Source organism: Alexandromys fortis, unplaced genomic scaffold (genome assembly GCF_014885135.2).
Source record: "Alexandromys fortis isolate MF-2015 unplaced genomic scaffold, M_Fortis_MF-2015_v1.1 scaffold_131, whole genome shotgun sequence".
In the NCBI taxonomy this organism is placed as follows: domain Eukaryota; kingdom Metazoa; phylum Chordata; class Mammalia; order Rodentia; family Cricetidae; genus Alexandromys; species Alexandromys fortis.
Genome location: NW_026068023.1, coordinates 1,394,811 through 1,411,747, shown reverse-complemented (window position 1 = coordinate 1,411,747; position 16,937 = coordinate 1,394,811). Strand labels below are relative to the sequence as shown.

General features: G+C 38.0%; 1 protein-coding gene across 11 annotated transcripts in view; it reads left to right on the top strand.

Annotated features, from left to right (window-relative positions):
* The window catches only part of Bbx (BBX high mobility group box domain containing), a 240,622-nt gene that overhangs the window by 160,769 nt on the left and 62,916 nt on the right, over positions 1-16,937 (top strand). For all 11 annotated transcript variants that reach the window (XM_050163460.1, XM_050163461.1, XM_050163471.1 and 8 more), the window contains 2 exons: positions 1,694-1,889; positions 5,655-5,722. In XM_050163460.1, coding sequence (XP_050019417.1) covers positions 1,694-1,889; positions 5,655-5,722 — 264 coding nt within the window. The remainder of the gene's footprint in view (positions 1-1,693; positions 1,890-5,654; positions 5,723-16,937) is intronic.

Genomic DNA, 16,937 nt, shown 5'->3' with positions numbered 1-16,937 from the left:
AAGAAATCTTTTTTAATTAAAAGAGAAAAATATTACTAGACTTTAGGGGCCTATGTGCTTTTTTTTATACACACACCCCTATATATCAATAGGTAAATTTATATGTTATACATAAAATAATTTCAGAAAATGAGTTAAGATAGCATTGGGATAAATATCATTCATTGTTAATTAATACTACATGATTACCTACATTATAGCTTTTATTTATATAGTGGGAGCATTGCTTAGATTAGGTATTTTTTCCTTATACCATTCCTCAAAATAGTACCTTTTACCCCTTGTCTAAAAGCAACTCGGAGCTTAGAACACATTGCCATTGTAAAAGGTAAGCCTGCAAGGATGAAAAAATTGTGTTAGATGGTATTGGGGTTGTACGCCTATAACTTCAGTACTTGGGAGACTGAAGCAGAGAATTGTGAATTGAGAACCAGATTATATAACCAAATTGTTTCAAAAAATGTGCTAATAAAATAATCTGATAGTGATATTTAAAGAATACATAGGAAATATTTTTTAATTAAACAATATAGCTCTGAGAAGGTATGGACGTTAGGAAAGAGGTAGTGGATTTAGAAGAAGGGATAAAGGGAGGAAGCAACAGAAAAAAAAGGTGAAAGTAAATCTGAAGCTTGTGATGGATTGATTACAGCATGTCACATCAGAGCTTGTTCATAGCTGCCATCCTGTGTGCCCACTGAACAATATTGACAGTTATGTTGCACATCATAGATGGGGGAACTGGAGGTGATGCCCATCGGTTATTAAGTGGAAATACAGCTTGAGCCCAGGTGCATCAGGGCTCCACTGCTCTTCTGCTTGCCCCGTGTCTAAGAGTAACCAGAAAGTTGGCCGGCTAGCCTGCTTTGTTCCCTTTCTACTTGGTCTTGCTTCCTTTTCTCATAACTGAGCATTTTAACTTTTTGTTAGCCTTAAAGAACACTGAGACAGAGATTTAAGTTTTGTAAAACCATTCTTAGCAGGGTAAGTTAACCAGTAAGGGCACAATCTGGCTGCTGGGCATGGTGTTAACTTGTGCTCTGAAATGTATACTAAAGTGTCCTTTGAAATAGGGGCTGGGGGCTGTAGAGATGGGGACTGAGGTTTGATTCCAAGCATCCATACGGAAGCTCATAATCACCTCTAGCTCCAGTTCCAGGGCATCCACTTCTCTCTTCTAGCCTCCATAGGCACCATGAATGCAAGTGATACCACATGTAGGCAAAACAGCTATTTGAAAAAAAAAATTCACACATGTACACACAATTTTTAAAACTTTAAGAGAAGAAATTGGTGCTGTGTACTTTTGACAGTAACCCGAAGCATAGATGGTACTGTGCTGTCCTTTAAGGCCCACAGAGGACACTGCTCTATGCTAAATGCCTGCAGCTTGTTTTATCCCCGCCTTTTCCACCCTCAGAGCCCTGGGCTCTTTCTAATACAAAAGCCTCTTCTGCCACCAAAGTCAGGCAACTTTTTAAGAACAAGAACAACAAAAAGAGTAGACCATTCTGAGTGTCTGGTTCCCGTGTTCTCGGCCCATCCTGTCTCTAGATCGTGCCACTGCCATCTTCTCTAAGGAGAGCCACTGAAATCATGGTTTCCTCGGTCATAATCTGAATGAGGGAGGGAAAAGGTAAATGTTGTTGAGCTTCTGGGTCTGGATGTTAATTAAGCCCTCGTTTGTTTATAGTATAAAGATGCATTTATGAAAGCAAATCCTGGCTACAGATGGTGCCCTACTACAAACAAGCCTGTAAAATCGCCAACACCCACTGTCAATCCACGCAAGAAACTATGGGCCTTCCCATCTGACTCTTCAAGAGATTTGCCAACCCCCAAGAAGGCAAAGACAGAAGAAATTCCTCAGCTTAACTTTGGAATGGCTGGTAAGTTTCCACAATTTGCACCTGTTCTTAAAGAACAGAACAATGCTCCGAGTGTTTTAAAACAATTAATACAATTTTGAGGAGACCAAAATTTTTGACCAGTATGAAACTCTGGCAAATATGTAGCATATCATGAGGTATTAGGGCATGGTATACAAAGAACTGAAGACATGCAGCCAAGTTGTACACGCTTGATATTGGCAATATGGAAAAGTCACAGCAGTTTGGAGCCTGTCAGGAAATTTTATATTAACAAAATAAGTCTGTCCCTCTCTCCCTCTCTTCCCTTCTCTCTCACTCATACCTCCTCCCAACTATTAAGCAGAGTAAGCACTGGAGTTATGGATATTTAAAAACCACAGTTACTTAGATCAGCTGAGTATCTTATCCATGAACAAATCCATCCAAATCTGAGATGAATCTTAAAGAGAATCCCCACCCTACCCCTCCTTCGATCCCAATTAATGTTCACCTTTAGCAAACTTAAAATTCCAGATGGTGCCATTTGCTATTTTACTCTTTGGGTGGTAAGGAATGCTAATGCATTTATGACCATGAAATAAAACATTTACATTTTTGCCCAGAATGGCTAGATCTTTCCTCCTATTGAGTGTAACCAAAAGAGGATTTTGCCAGGAAGAAATTGGGAGGTTGAATAAGACAAAAGCAGGGAAGTTCGTGCTGAGCTTGAGTTCCTATACCATATTACAAAAAAATATTTTTCAGAGTCCTAAACTGTTTACAATATTGGAAGGTTAGTAGGGATGCAGTTGAGCCATACTGTGATTGTAAATTCTTTTAAATGCCCAGTAGTTTGCATAAGCCTTCGTAGTTCAATGTTGGGCTCATAATATGAAATGTACGTGTGACATAGGATGAATGCCTGAAGAATGAAGCAACATATGGATGTATCTTTGGGAAACAAAGTCTTCAGGTGATTGTCGAGTGCAGTGTGTATAATGTAATTCCAGAACAGTTCTCAACATGTGTCCTGAAAACCCAAAGCAGAGCTGTCCCTGTGTTAGCTCTCACTTTGCACAGTGTTAGCTTCAGTCCACTTGGTACTGGTCTTTGTGAAATGTCTGGACTTCCCAGATTATGGTGGTTTGGTCTGAGACCAAGAGTAGATGGATTGATGGCTAAAGTCGAAACTCTCTTTGATTGCCATTTAGCGTCTATTGCTATTCTCTCAATTCTAAATCTGTTACTGTGTAGAGTTTTCATTTTGAGTTTTCTTTAATGGTTCATCACAAACCAAACAATAATTGTATGTAAATTATAGAAAGTGTGTAAATACATCTTTTAGTAACAATGTTTCTGACATTTATTAATTTACCTTTTACCTATAAAAAGAGAAGTAGAATCTAGACTTAAGAAATGTGTAAGTCAGCTTTAAAAAGTAGTATTCCTTGAAGCAAAATACAGGAAAGAAAAACACCTTGATAGCATTTGCCGCAAGTAATAAAGACCTGTGTCATGTGTTGGAATTTCATGACCAGAGCTCGCTCACTGCTAGTTGTGTCCCTTTCAACAAGATGAAAGTGAACCAAACTACCTGTGATTAAAAACTGGTGTTTAGCTATCTGAACAAAGGCAATACAAAAGGAGTTTTAAAGGTCAGTTTAATGCAGAATCTAGTCTGTTTTATTCTTGTTTATTTGTTCAATGGTCCTTGACACTCTACATCTCACAATTTAGAGAAACCCAACTTTGTCAAATATATGATTTCCAAGGAAGGAAAAATATGTAGAATTTGATATACTACAAACCTTCAGTAAAAGCAAAGTGTTCTACTTATGTGAATGTATTTTGATAGTTTTAAATAGCATTATGTAAGTGATAGAAAAATGATAGTTTCTTGGCGTATCCTTTAGGATGAATAACAAACTTCTTACAAAGTCACATTTGGTATATAACTTGGATTATCATGTAGCAGTATTCCTATTTTACTTTGTAATTTGAGTGGCACATTTTTATCTCTTGAATGCTATCACTCAGCCCTGGTTCCTAGGATGCCAGCTGCAAAAGTTTCACTCTCAAGCATCCTAAACACTTACTTTCCGCTAAATTCATTTCCCCTCTTGACTTATACTTTTAAAGAAATGTATGCATCTATTTTATCAGGCACAGTAGTTCTTAAAGTTAAGGTTTAATGGGAAGTAGACACTTAAAAGCACTGCAGGCCTTTGTTTTACCAGATTAGCCAGTGTTTGTGTTCTTTGTGTGTCCTCCTGCCTGGCTGCCTACCAGTGTTTGGCTTCCTTAACTCACCATCATTTGATGACATGTGTTTTCTCTCTGATTACCTCATAGCCTCCTTTCCTCCTCCTCCTCCTCCTCCTCCTCCTCCTCCTCCTCCTCCTCCTCCTCCTCCTCTCTCTGTCTCTGTCTCTCTGTCTCTCTCTGTCTCTGTCTCTCTGTCTCTCTGTCTCTCTCTCTCTCTCTCTCTCTCTCTCTCTGGCTGTGTTTATGTCTACCTCAGAACCTTTTCTCAGTTAAAAAATTTATATATAAGGTGTGATCAAAGTTGATTCCTGAGATCTCAAGGCAGACTGAACAAAGCTCTACTTCAGGGCATACATTTAGACAGAAATGTCTTCAGGCAGTCTTACATATCCTCATCCTAAAGCTAAAATGCATGCCTTGAGACCTGTGTGCACCAGAGACAGGTGCATTCCCGCCTGCTCTTTCATTGGTGCTTTCGATTTTAAAATTTAAGACAGCCTTAAAGAGTAAAGGTCTCTCATGGAACTAGAACCTGGAGCAGAGATCTGCCACTGGACTCTTTAGTTATCTTTCTGTATCAGTATACTGTTGAAAGAATTAAAACAAGAGTTGGCTAACCAGTGGGGAGGGGCTTGTCCTGTCCCAACTTAATGTGCCAGAATTTGATGACTCTCCATGGGAGCCCTTACCTGTTGGGAGGAGTGGATGGAGGGAGGAGGCGAAGGCAGTGGGGAGAGGAAGGGTGGGAGAATATAAAATGAATTTTAAAAAATTAAAAATGAAGTTTGCTAACATAAACATTAATTTTAATCTTCAAGCTATTTTAGCAAGAGCCTGATATGCCTGAAGATCTATAATGTCTACAGCATATCTGTTATTTTTATTTTATTTTAGTTTGGAAGCTTTAAGGAGAGTATTTTTTTTTTTTTTTGGAAGCCACTGTGAAATTTTTCTGTTCCATGTTCCCTGATAGCCTAATTCTTTTGACCAAACTTGATTTCACATTGCAGAAATAACAATTTCAGATTAAGTCTCAAACTTCTCAGAAGACAAGCATGAATATGCTTGGATTAAAAAAAATGCATCAAAACACCTCAGTTTTGGAAAGAAGCCTTGGGAGAAAGGAAGTTTGGTAGATGATACTTATGATAACAGCTGTACTATTGAGGAAAGTGTTGTGTTGGAATGGTGGTAGAGCAGTAGCATTTAAAAGGCCAGGTGTAGTGGTCATGCCTATTATCCATGCACTTAAAAGACTAAGGCAGGGAGAGCATGAGCTGTAGTAGAGCTGGGCTTCATAGTAAGGCACTGTTTCCAAAAAAAAAAAAAAAAAGCAAACTATAGACAAGAAAAAGGGCTCTTTAAAGTATGTGCATTAAGCATACATGTAGCACGTTATATAAGAACGAATCTTGTCATTTTTTTCATAAAATTTATATGTGGATAGTTTGGATTTCTGCCTTTATGAATATCATTTTTTATTCTGTATGGCTGTGTGTGTTTCATGCTTCTGAGTTGATTTTCGTTTTTGATCTTTAGATCCTACTCAGATGGGAGGCCTGAGCATGTTGCTGTTAGCTGGAGAACATGCTCTTGGAACGCCAGAGGTAAGCCAGGCCTTAGTCTTCATTGCTCTTCACACTGTTCATTCTGGTGTTTCAGCACATAGACGTCTGCATTTTGTTCACCTTGTTGCTGCAGTTCCACCATTTACAGCTCACTGAGAAACTTTACCTGTGCATCTAATGTGTTGAGGGTAGCAGAAGTAGTGTACACGAGCCGAAAGGACAGACACAACTCCACTGCAGAATCTGCAGTTGTTTGAACCTGGGAGTAAAAACTCCAGTACTGTGCATTCGTTGTATTGTGTCATCGGTGTGTAGATTGTACCCTAAATAAGTTCACTCGGTTCAACACATTCCCTGTTTGTATCATGTTCTCATTTATATGTGCTAGTGGGAAGCCAACAGTAAAAATAGGAGACTGTCTGTCAATCTAGTATCTGAGTAATTCCAAATTCCTGTTTGAACATCTGGAATGACAGCATTACAAAGCAGTTTCATCCTTTAGGAAAAGAAAAGGACCCAGGGCTGTCATGACCTTGTTTCTGTGATCTAGTTATTAGTCTGCTTTTGCTAAACATTTTTAGACTTGATTCTGCTCAGCTGTGGCAGTTAACCACACTAATTTTCATTTGTGGCACCTTCTATTTTCTAGACCCAGTTAACAGAGATCAGCTGAATTAACCTGCAGGTCATGTTTTTTTTGCTGCATTCTGAGTCTTCAGATGGAAAATTTCCATTCAAACCAACATAGCTGTTTGGGACAGAATGCAAGAACTGTCAATATTCCCATGGAAAATTAATCTACTAGCAAACCTTTCCCTAATATTATTTATTACTGCTATGGAAACATACTGCAAACATTTTCCTTTCTATTTTTATTTTTTTCTTTTAGTTCAGTTTTATTACAAGCCTGTACTGTTTACTGCTGTTTTAAACTTTGACTAGGCCATGTAGATTACAGTTAAAATCTACTCAACTGTACAGGCTATTTATAATATGGTGCTGTTGTTACTTACAGTTTTTTATGTGGGATACAGTGTGGTTGAGTTTATATTAAATTTAACTATTTTTTTTCATTTTAATGTAGTAAAAGTATTAATTTTTGTAGAAGTATTTATTCTGGTATGCAAATCTTCCACTGAAAATCGCATATATGTGACTGCTTTGCAGCTCATTACTGAGCTTGTTTCTAACGCCTGATAGCAGCGTTGTTGGACATCATTTCCATCCCTAGCTCATAATATGACCTCCTAAGGGCAAAGCATATTCTCTAAGAGTGGTCTAAATATTCCAAAGGTGGATGTGAACAGAGTTGACCTTTCAGCAGTCTGACTCATGACCATTGCAAAAGTCAGCATTACCTCTCCTCACAGATTCACTTATATTTTATTCCCAACTTTTTAGCCTTCTTTTACCACTTTAGAACAAATATAAACAAATGATCATTGTAGATCTTCTGGATGCTAGTAAGAAAAAGGAAATTAATTTACTTTGCTTAAAATTTTACCACTTATGTGTAAGCAGAGATTGTACCTTCATTTCCCGGCCACCCAGACCCAAATAATCACACAGAAACTATTAATTACAATACTGTTTGTCCAATGGCTTAGGCTTATTCTTACCTAGCTCTTATATCTTAAATTAACCCATTTCTCTTCATCTGTATATTGCCATGAGCTTATGGTTTACTGGTAAGGTTCTGGCAATTTTCTCCTTCAGAGCTACATGGCGTCTCTCTGACTCTGCCATCTTTCCTTCTCCTCTCCCACTGCTTGGATTTCCCACCTTGTTATATTCTGTCCTGCCATAGGCCAAAGCAGCTTCTTTATTAACCAATGGTAATGAAACATATTCATAGCATACAAAGGGGAATCCCACATCACTTAAGCTGGTTTTTATTAAGTTCTGCTTCCTTTAAAAAACATAGCATTTTGTGACACATAGTGTAAGCAATACAGTGATAGACCTTTTTACCCTAATGAAGTGGAAGCATCTTGAGAACTCTATAGATAAAGAAGCAAACAGTGCAGGAGCAGGTACCTGTAGCAGAAGTTACATCCTTAGGGGTCCAGCTTTGTGTTCTTGTTCCTTCCCCTCATCTCAGGAGACATTTAGGTCATTGCTGAAAAATAATCCTAGCTATTAGAACAGTAAAATAGTAAAAACTTAAGTAAAATATTATCGCCAAATACCATCAGAGAGCTTACTTTTAGAGACCAGTAGGCTTCAGTTAGTCTATAGATTTCTACCTATTTTTTATTGCAAATATGTATGTGGATGTAGTAAACAGAACTTCTATATAGACAGATTATCCTAAGATAAACACAATAAATATATATTTAGGTTTTCCTATGAAAATTAATATAGAGAACAATTCAGAAATTTTGTATTTTTATATTGGAATAATTACTGTGAAATCTATCTATGCTGTTTAGTTTGACTAAAGTGACATTTTACAGAAATTCTACCACCGAAAGGTATAATCACAAAGACATTCAAAGTGACATGAGAGAGTCTTATTATGAAGTAGTCTTAGAGAGAAGGGGCTGTCTTTTTCCCTGGCCCAAGATTTCACCACATTTACAGAGTTCTAAAGAAAATGCTTTTTTAAAGTGTGGAATTTAATGTAGGAAATAGATTTTCTTAAATAATACAGGTATTTTCTTTACTGAAATGATAGATTTCTAGTGAAAAGCTTCTATGGCCAATGGTGCCATAGGTCTGCTTGGTGTACCCTTGCAGTTACAGACAGTTTACTTTCTTGAGATGTCAGTGAGCAAATTATATTGATGTTTGCATTTGTTTACCTAAGTCTTCCAATTCTCAGTCACCATAATAGATCTATGGCACTATTAGTTGGGCATTTTGTGTACTACTGTTTCTGAGCCAAGCAAGACTGTTTGCTCTTGGCGTAGTAAGCTGGAGTCCTTACCAAATTGAAAGGGTAAATATAAATCTGATGTTTTATACTTCACACAAATAATAGTCTTCATGCCCATATTATATGTAAATATTTGAACTATTTGGATCAATATTTTTAAGAACAGTATTTATTTTATAGAATTTATTGATTTGAGAAGAAAAATTGATATACTGAACAGGACAAAGACAGAAAGGAATGAGTCCTGTCTCAAAACACAGCAAGTCTGTCTCTATAGGTGTCATTAGGAAATGACCCCATCGTAGTGGAAGAAATGGAAGGATATGATAGGACATTTTGGCAAATTAGATAAGTCAGAAGTCAAATCTAGTTGCTTGCGCAGTAGCACAGAAAGATCTTCTTGAGCTGTAGAAGTGAAGCACTTTAAACAAAACACTCGAGATTTAAGTGAATTCATTGTTTAATTTAAAGAAAAAGGAAAGAAAAAGGCAAAAGAAACAAAGTAACATTCTTCTTATCAGATTCTTGATTGAAGAGGCAGTTAGAAAGTTAAGCTCTTAAATAGGGTATCAGTGAGTTATTGGAAGATAAAAATACAAGTAAAGCAAAATATATGATCTAAAATTGCTAAGATAGAGTTTTCCATTATTTGTGCTAGTTTGAAAAATGTAAAGCTAAACTAGAATTTAAAAATAAAATCAGGGTGAACGTCCAAACTGGCTAGGCTCCCACCAAGCTGGAACATGAAGTAGGATCAAAACCCCGTGCCATTGTCCTTGGCTTCTCATCAGTCCTCATTGTTCGCCATGATCAGAGAGTCCGGTTTTATCCCATGCATGGATGGAGGGGGGAGGACCTTGGACTTTCCACAGGGCAGGGAACCCTGACTATTCTTTGGACTGGAGAGGGAGAGGAGTGGGAGGAGGGGGAGAAGGGTGGGAGGAGGGGGAGGGAAATGGGAGGCTGGGAGGAGGCGGAAACTTTTTTTTTCTTTTCTCAATAAAAAAAAAAGCAGGGGTGTTAAGATTCATAGATTATATGGAAAGGACAAAATACAGTTAGATTAATCTTGGCAAGGACAACATTTGCTGTTGTACCCAAGTGAGCATCTTGGCTAGAACAGAAGGAAGCAAAATGGAAAACAAGAGTGGTTAGGAAGAACATCCATCGCTGCTGAGGGAAGGCGTGTCTATTCAGTTCAGTGACTGAAGCCAGCATTAGCGGTGTATGAGATTTGCCTTAGACTTTGGGTCTCTAGTTTTTGAATACTTGGTAGAACAAATAGATATGACAGTATATCTTTCCCCGCTTTTTGCCTTGCCTTCCATCCTGTCCAGAGATGAGAATAATGCCTGAATCCTGTAACTCTTGTGGCTACTGCAAAGATTAATTAAATAAAGCCTATAAGGCATTTTTCACTTCTTGAAAATTCGTGTAAGTATACAGGATCATCACCATAAGTTATTCTAGGCATTTCATATTTAATTCAAAAGCTTAAATTATATCTATTAGTCCTGCAGGCTGCAGTGTGCTTTGCCATCACCGGTATGCATACATCCATTATGCACACCACACACACACACACACACACACACACACACACACACACACACACTTCCTTGTTCATTGAAACCTGGGAAGAATTTAAAATTGTAATTTGCTCTCTTTGTCATCACTAGGTGATCAAGGAAAGATAATTTAATTTAGATTAGCTAAGCTAGGTAAGCTAGGTCAGTAGAAGAGGAAGTTGCCCATGGAGGTGCACCCCCTTCGGGGGCCTGTCCAGTGAGGCCGTACTGCAGAGAAAATGTGCCACCATTTAGTGTGTTTAGTCAGATGAAAAATATTCATGGAATGTCTTTGGAGTATAAGGCATGTCAGGGAATAGACCATATACAAATACCTGCCCTGTATGAGGCTGCTATCTCTTAAGGCCCAAGTTTTTAAAGAAATCTAATCCTTCACATGAACTTTTGACTTCGTGGAGAATCCTCTTGATTTTCATTTTCAACTGACAATCTGCCTGTTTATAAAAGAAGAAATGAATGTCTGATTGAAATTTGGAAATGCTATACTTCGTTTCTTGAAACAGTATTAATCTTTCACCTCCTTCATGAGCTAAATAGTTCCCTTCCCTAAACCTTAAAATACTTACTGTCACCATAATATGTATTATAGCATTTAATTTTATTTAGCTTTATTGTAAGTTTTTGATAAAAGTTTTATTTTTTTATTCATTTACTGTATTAAATGGACCTTAAGGAACTTAGGATGAGGAATAAAAAGATTTTGACTGAATACTGCTGAGCAGTTAACTATTACAGCTAACTTTCATATAATACTTCTTCCTTTCAAAGTGCTACTCTTAAAAGGGTAAGAACAACACCTCCTTAGCAATCCTGGGAGTTAAGTTTTGTCTTCTTTATGAATAAATATTAAACCATTAGGTGAAGGACCAGGGCCAGTAAGGTTTAGTAATTACACGCTATGTTACCTCCTAGCTGCAGTGGCAGAACTGAGCGGGCACTACAGCAGGTCTAGCCAGTTTTTGTGTAGCTCCTAGGAGACTTTGTGGTTCAGTTCCACCTACCTATCCCCAATTCTGATGTATGTCCTGTGTTACTCATACTAGAGCTAGCAGCAGCTACGGAACAAGACATTTTGAGATTGCTTTAAGCTAGACGTAGAGCTAAGCCCTTCACATTGGTTAACTCATTTTGTCCTCCCAGCAGTCCTATGGTGTCAGTTCCTTGTTGCATTCTTCATGGTCATTGAATGAGGAAGTCATAATACTAGGATTTAAACCCACTTGATTTCCACTAACTGAAGAGATATGCAAAACCTGAGCCAATGAACAGTTGATCGCACTGATAGAGTTTACATGATTCTATCCTCATTTTTGAACACTGAATTCTAACTTTGTTTAAATACTGATATAGATAAAATGGAAAGTTTTCACTTTTATTTCTGTTATCAGTGGAGTGGGAAAAAAATTCTTTTCTTACCAGTACAGACTTAATTTGATACGTGCTTGTCTTAGACTAATCTGCTTGACTAGTCCAGGAGACTTAAACCTCATCTCCTGGTCTTTACCTATCATAGCTTTTATCCTCTTTTCACGGGTTTATGGCTTTTGAATACTCTGTTAGGATATGTGCTATGTTTGAATTCCACAGTAAAAGGGAAGTAGGTGCCCAGAGGTTGGTTTGTTTGTTTCTTCCTCTTTACAAGTCGCCCCCTTTATGTTACTTTGTAGACTGTACTACCCATCTTGCCAAGCACCCCAGGTTCTTCTATCAGTAGTGGGGCACAAAGCACAGGTAGTCAGATCCTTTTCCCTAATCTGTACTTGGAGTCATAGATGCTTTAACACGGCAAGAAGACAGAGTGACTTCCCAGCTCATCAGATGAGGAAATTGAGGCAGAAAGATGCAGTCCTTTGTCTGAACTTTTACTACCGTTGCCTGTATAAACAGGATGGACTTTTCTGTGCTCTTTTATGAGCTTGGCTGCACCGAATATGATAATAGGAAAACTTTATCTGTGGAGTGGAGACAGGCTGCTGTTGGCCTGGATGCCCCGAGTGAACTAGGTCCTCCCACCTCTACCCCATTTTAACCAGATGATACAACAGATTCCAGGAATAGCACAGGACCCTCAGGTCTGTAGCCTAGTACTAGTGCCGTATGCCATTGTTAGACAGACATTCAGACACACTCCTCTCATCTCCTGAAATACATTCCCTGCCCCCACTGAGGCTTCCTTCTCCTCTCACTTCTCTCTCCGCTTCCCTTACTATAAAGATACAGGTGTAGTCTGGCCCTTCTGCTGAGGCCCTGACATCCTTCCAGACAATTCCTGAGGACTGGCAAGTGCTATCTCTGACTTAATTGGGGCCCTACATCTCTGCAGCTTTATTTCCCCTACCTGCTAATTGGTCTCCTGCCTCCAGTCACTCCCTGCCATGGTTGTCCTGCCTGCCTCTGCCATAATTATCTAATTGCATATCTCTCCTCATGCAATTCCTCTAACCAAAATCCTTGGCCAGCCCTGTTTCCTCCAGCCTAATTCCCAGACAACAGAATCCCAGTTTTTGTCAGCCTGATTCATCTCCCACTACGTGTGTATGGCATCTTATTCTTTACCCACACCGGGAAAGTCACCATTTCTCAAAAGCGCAGCCAAGATTTACCTCTGTGCGTTCTCACCTGCCATGACTGTCATTCTCACTCTTCCTTTGAGGGAGAGTCTGCCTTTCTTTCCAAGTATGTCTCAGATATTACTTTTAACTCCCTCCACCCACACGATAAAGGATTTGTCTCTGTGCTCCCAAGGACCCTTCTAATATGCTTTCACTGTTTATTTCTGCAGTGTAGCTATCCTCTTCCCTTGAACTGCAAACAGACTAAGACTGAAACCATCATTTTATTCCCAACTGTACACTGAATGCAAGTGGCATTTGAACTTTCTAATGGCATCAGTTCCCATAGCTGGTACCTAGTGTTTATTGAACAAGTGAATGAGAAATAAACATTTGAACTGGCGAGAGTAGGAATATGTGGTTGATCTACAATGTGCAGTTGCTCCTTTGCCGACTGTGTGTTCATCACAGTGCCAAGCAGCGTGCCGCTCTGCCTTTGTGCTTTGCAAAGTAGGAACAGCCGTTGATAATACTTAGCTTCCTAAGCTGCTTGTAATCATAACTGGCTCAATCACGCTAACCTGTGATCTTTCACTATCTGATTGGGTACTGTGGGAAAAATGTTACTTTGTCATAATTTTTAATTATACTCATCATTTCCCCTCCTTCATTATTGAAGCTAAATCAAAGTGGGTGGCGATTGGGTGTAAGATGATTTGAATGTGTGCTTATGCAGAAATCCCTGTAACTATTTTCTTTTCTGGGCATAGAGCAACACCTAGTGGCTTTATGTATTATTGCAGAGACTTTATAGAAACAATTATTTATATTTTCTTGTTTAACCATAGCCTATTTCTTTTCTTTTCTCTAAATTAATTTATAAGAATAGATGCTGAGGAATAAGTGTGATCCATTAAAATCATTTTCCAGTTAACAAAAATAATTAATTTGAGTGTTTTACATAGCATTTTATACATTTCATAAGGTCTGGGACTGTAATAGGACCCCTTTGTAGGAAATCTACCTTCCCTTTTATAAATATAGCATTTTCTATTCATACAATATGTACATTTGCCATATCATAGGATCATTTTTGCATTTTGAAATCTTTAGATAAAGATGCCTAACATGTATCACATCCAATTTTACTTTGTTTGTAAGATATTCATACTTACCTTGGTAACATGAAATCACGGTTACAAATGTAAATTACTACTTTGAATATATACATTCTGATGAAACTTTAATGGGCAATTTACCCTACCTTAATTTGTTCTAGATAAACATTTACATCAGCTCTCTAGTTTTCCTAAAAACTGGATCATTTCCCTTCATTGCTTATTGAGAATTACATCTAAATCAAAGGGAGAATTTGGGGAGAGCTGTCTGTCCTCTATGCTCCTGGCATTTTTTTTTTTTTTTTTGCAACTCTTTCCCCTTCCTTTTTGTCTCTACTCTAAACCTTCATGATGCTTCTCTTCTGCTTTGACTAGGGTCAGGTAACCAAGTCACTAAGTACATAATTTAGTAGTATCCCAGCCCCGCAGGCTCCTAATTTTGTGCTCTTTCCTTTATGCCTTATTGACTACACTAATTCACAAATACCTACATTTTAAGAAAGGACATGGTCCACTAGAGCAAAATGCAGGTTTAGTAGATCTGTTTGTGCTCCTTTAGCCACTAGGCAGCCTTTACTTGTGCTTTACTTCCAGGTCACATAAGGGAATGGAGTCAGTCAGCGTCATTGTGCATCTACTCTGTCTGCTGCATGGTCAGCACAAGCACACATGCTTAGACTTCCTTCTTGTGCCTGCTCAGGCGCACTTTGATAATTTCTTATGCACGAGCCTTCCATTCAGTTAGTTTTATAAAATCATTTATACCAAAAGTTCATAAAGAAAATAGTTTAACTTTTGAACTTCATGATTTGCAATGATTTTTACAAGTAAATAAATGTTTGTGGGAGGAAGTTTGAGAAAGAACATAAAGTTGAGTGGGGGCGGGGGTAAACAAATCTGGGAGGAGTTGGGGTTGGGGAGAAACAACCAAATATGTGAAAAATATATTTAAAATGATAAGGTTTCATTTTCTTACTGTTAATATGACTTTAAGCCACCAGGGCAGTTTTCTTCCTCAAAGAGTCATTACCTCTCCCACCCCATAGAATCTGAAGTAAGAATGCACTGATGTATTATTTGTAATGACATTGTAGCCAGCAACAGGCTGCATGTATGATTGCATCTCACAAGATCATATTAACTAGTGATGTCATAGCTATATATTCTCTGTGATATCACACAATTCTCAGAACTTTGTTAAATTGAGCTACATCCCATGGCCTTTGTTGGCTTGCTTATCTTGTTTTTAACCTTTTTGTTCCCCTAAAACAGGATCTCATTAAGTTGCCAGGCTTAATGAGAACTCTTTCTACAGCCAAGGCATGTCGTGAACTTGATATACTACTACCTCTGCCTCCCAAGTAGCTAGTAGGATTACAAATCTGTGCCAGGAGACCTGCCTAAATGATAATGTATTTTGCTGCAAATATCTTTTAAGGTTTCTGTTTTGTGTATATTTTTATTAGAATTTTATAAAGACACTACATTTTTTTTTTTTAGTTTCTGCCTTGATTTTTTTTTTTTAAATCAAACATCATTTTCCCCAGACATCCAGAAGGTAAATGCATAGGGTTTCTTTATTATTCCTAAATTTGGTTAGTCATTCCATGCAAGAAGAAAATTTTCAAACCTTTGTGGCTACTAATTTGAGGGTTTATTGGCTTTCTTTTCAGTGTGCTTGGTTTCTTTAGCTTGGTATCTTTGGTGCACTTGGTGATACATTTAGCACAGCATGCTTAATAGTCAAGTGGTGATAAGAGAGGCAAGCTTGCCCTAGATGGCAGATTAATTAAGGGTTCTGTAACTTCTCCATGATACTTATCACTGGAGGAGTCTTCATAGCTCTTTAAAACATTCAAAGTGACCATAAAATTTTCAAATACATGTTCCTACTCTATAGCCTGGAACACTGTTAGAAAAATACCTTCCTCCTCAGCCATCAAGTGGAAAAGTTGAGTGGGGACACACACACACACACACACACACGTTGATGTATATTTGTGTGTATGTGTGTGTGAGTTTGTAAAACTTCTGTTGCCTTTTCCTTTAAAGTGAAAAAAATTAGATATTATCCCTTGAAAACCTAACTTCATTATTCAGGAATGTAGGAGAAACCCATTGATTTGGGGACTTACAAGAATACTTCTCAATTTTTATTTTTCCTTCAGTATTTTTTTTTAAATAGGGTCTCATGCATTCAAGGGTGACCTTAAACTTCTGATTCCCCTGCCTCTACCTCCTGAGTGCCACAGGCATTTGCTACTGATCTCAGTATAATTCTACAAATACCTCTTAGTACACTGTGCCTAGGCAGTTTGGAAAATAATGTAGTAACGGGCCCTGGGAGAGGATTCACAGTAAACAAGTGTGCCTTGTGATGGTAAGAGCTAAATAAAGGGGGATTGGGTACTGAGGGTGAGTGGCAGGTACCTCTGGGATTCTAAATTAATTTCATCTATAAAAAAAAAGGGGGGGAGACTTAGGTCAGAAAAAAGAAATCTTCCTTCACTAGAATTCACTACTAAAATGGTTATGTTTCCCAATACAAATATTTTTATTTCTTGCATAAAATTAATGAGGTAATGTATATTCTTGGAAGAATCCTGGGAAGATACGATTTTAGGTGTCTTTTTTTTTTTTAGTAAGTATTGTTAATAGTGAAAATAACAAGATGATAACAGAATGTTAAATGTTCGCTAGTATATCTTACAAGAAGAGAATGTTTAGGTAGACCCTAACCTTCTTAAGATTAGGGCTCATGCTCTAAATATGTGAAAACCCTGGAAAATAAGAATTTAACTTTAGTTTTATTTTCCTGGAATTATCCTGCCAGAGAGAGTTTGTGTTTTTGTGTTGTGTGTAACAGGAAATGTTGAGGCAACATAGTGCAGGGGAGGAGGTGTTCTCTGGATTGGGACAGGAAGCCAGCAGTAAAGTGCTAATCTCTGTGCACATTCTGAAGGTATTGTGCTTCTACTAGCTCTGTCGATTATTTGCCACTTGAGTGGTCACTTGCATAGAATTTTGTAAAGTGTATTAGTTATTCCTTCTTGCTGTGACAAAATATGAGCAAAAGCAACTTGCCTGAAAACTTAATTTTCGCTGACAGTTCCAGAG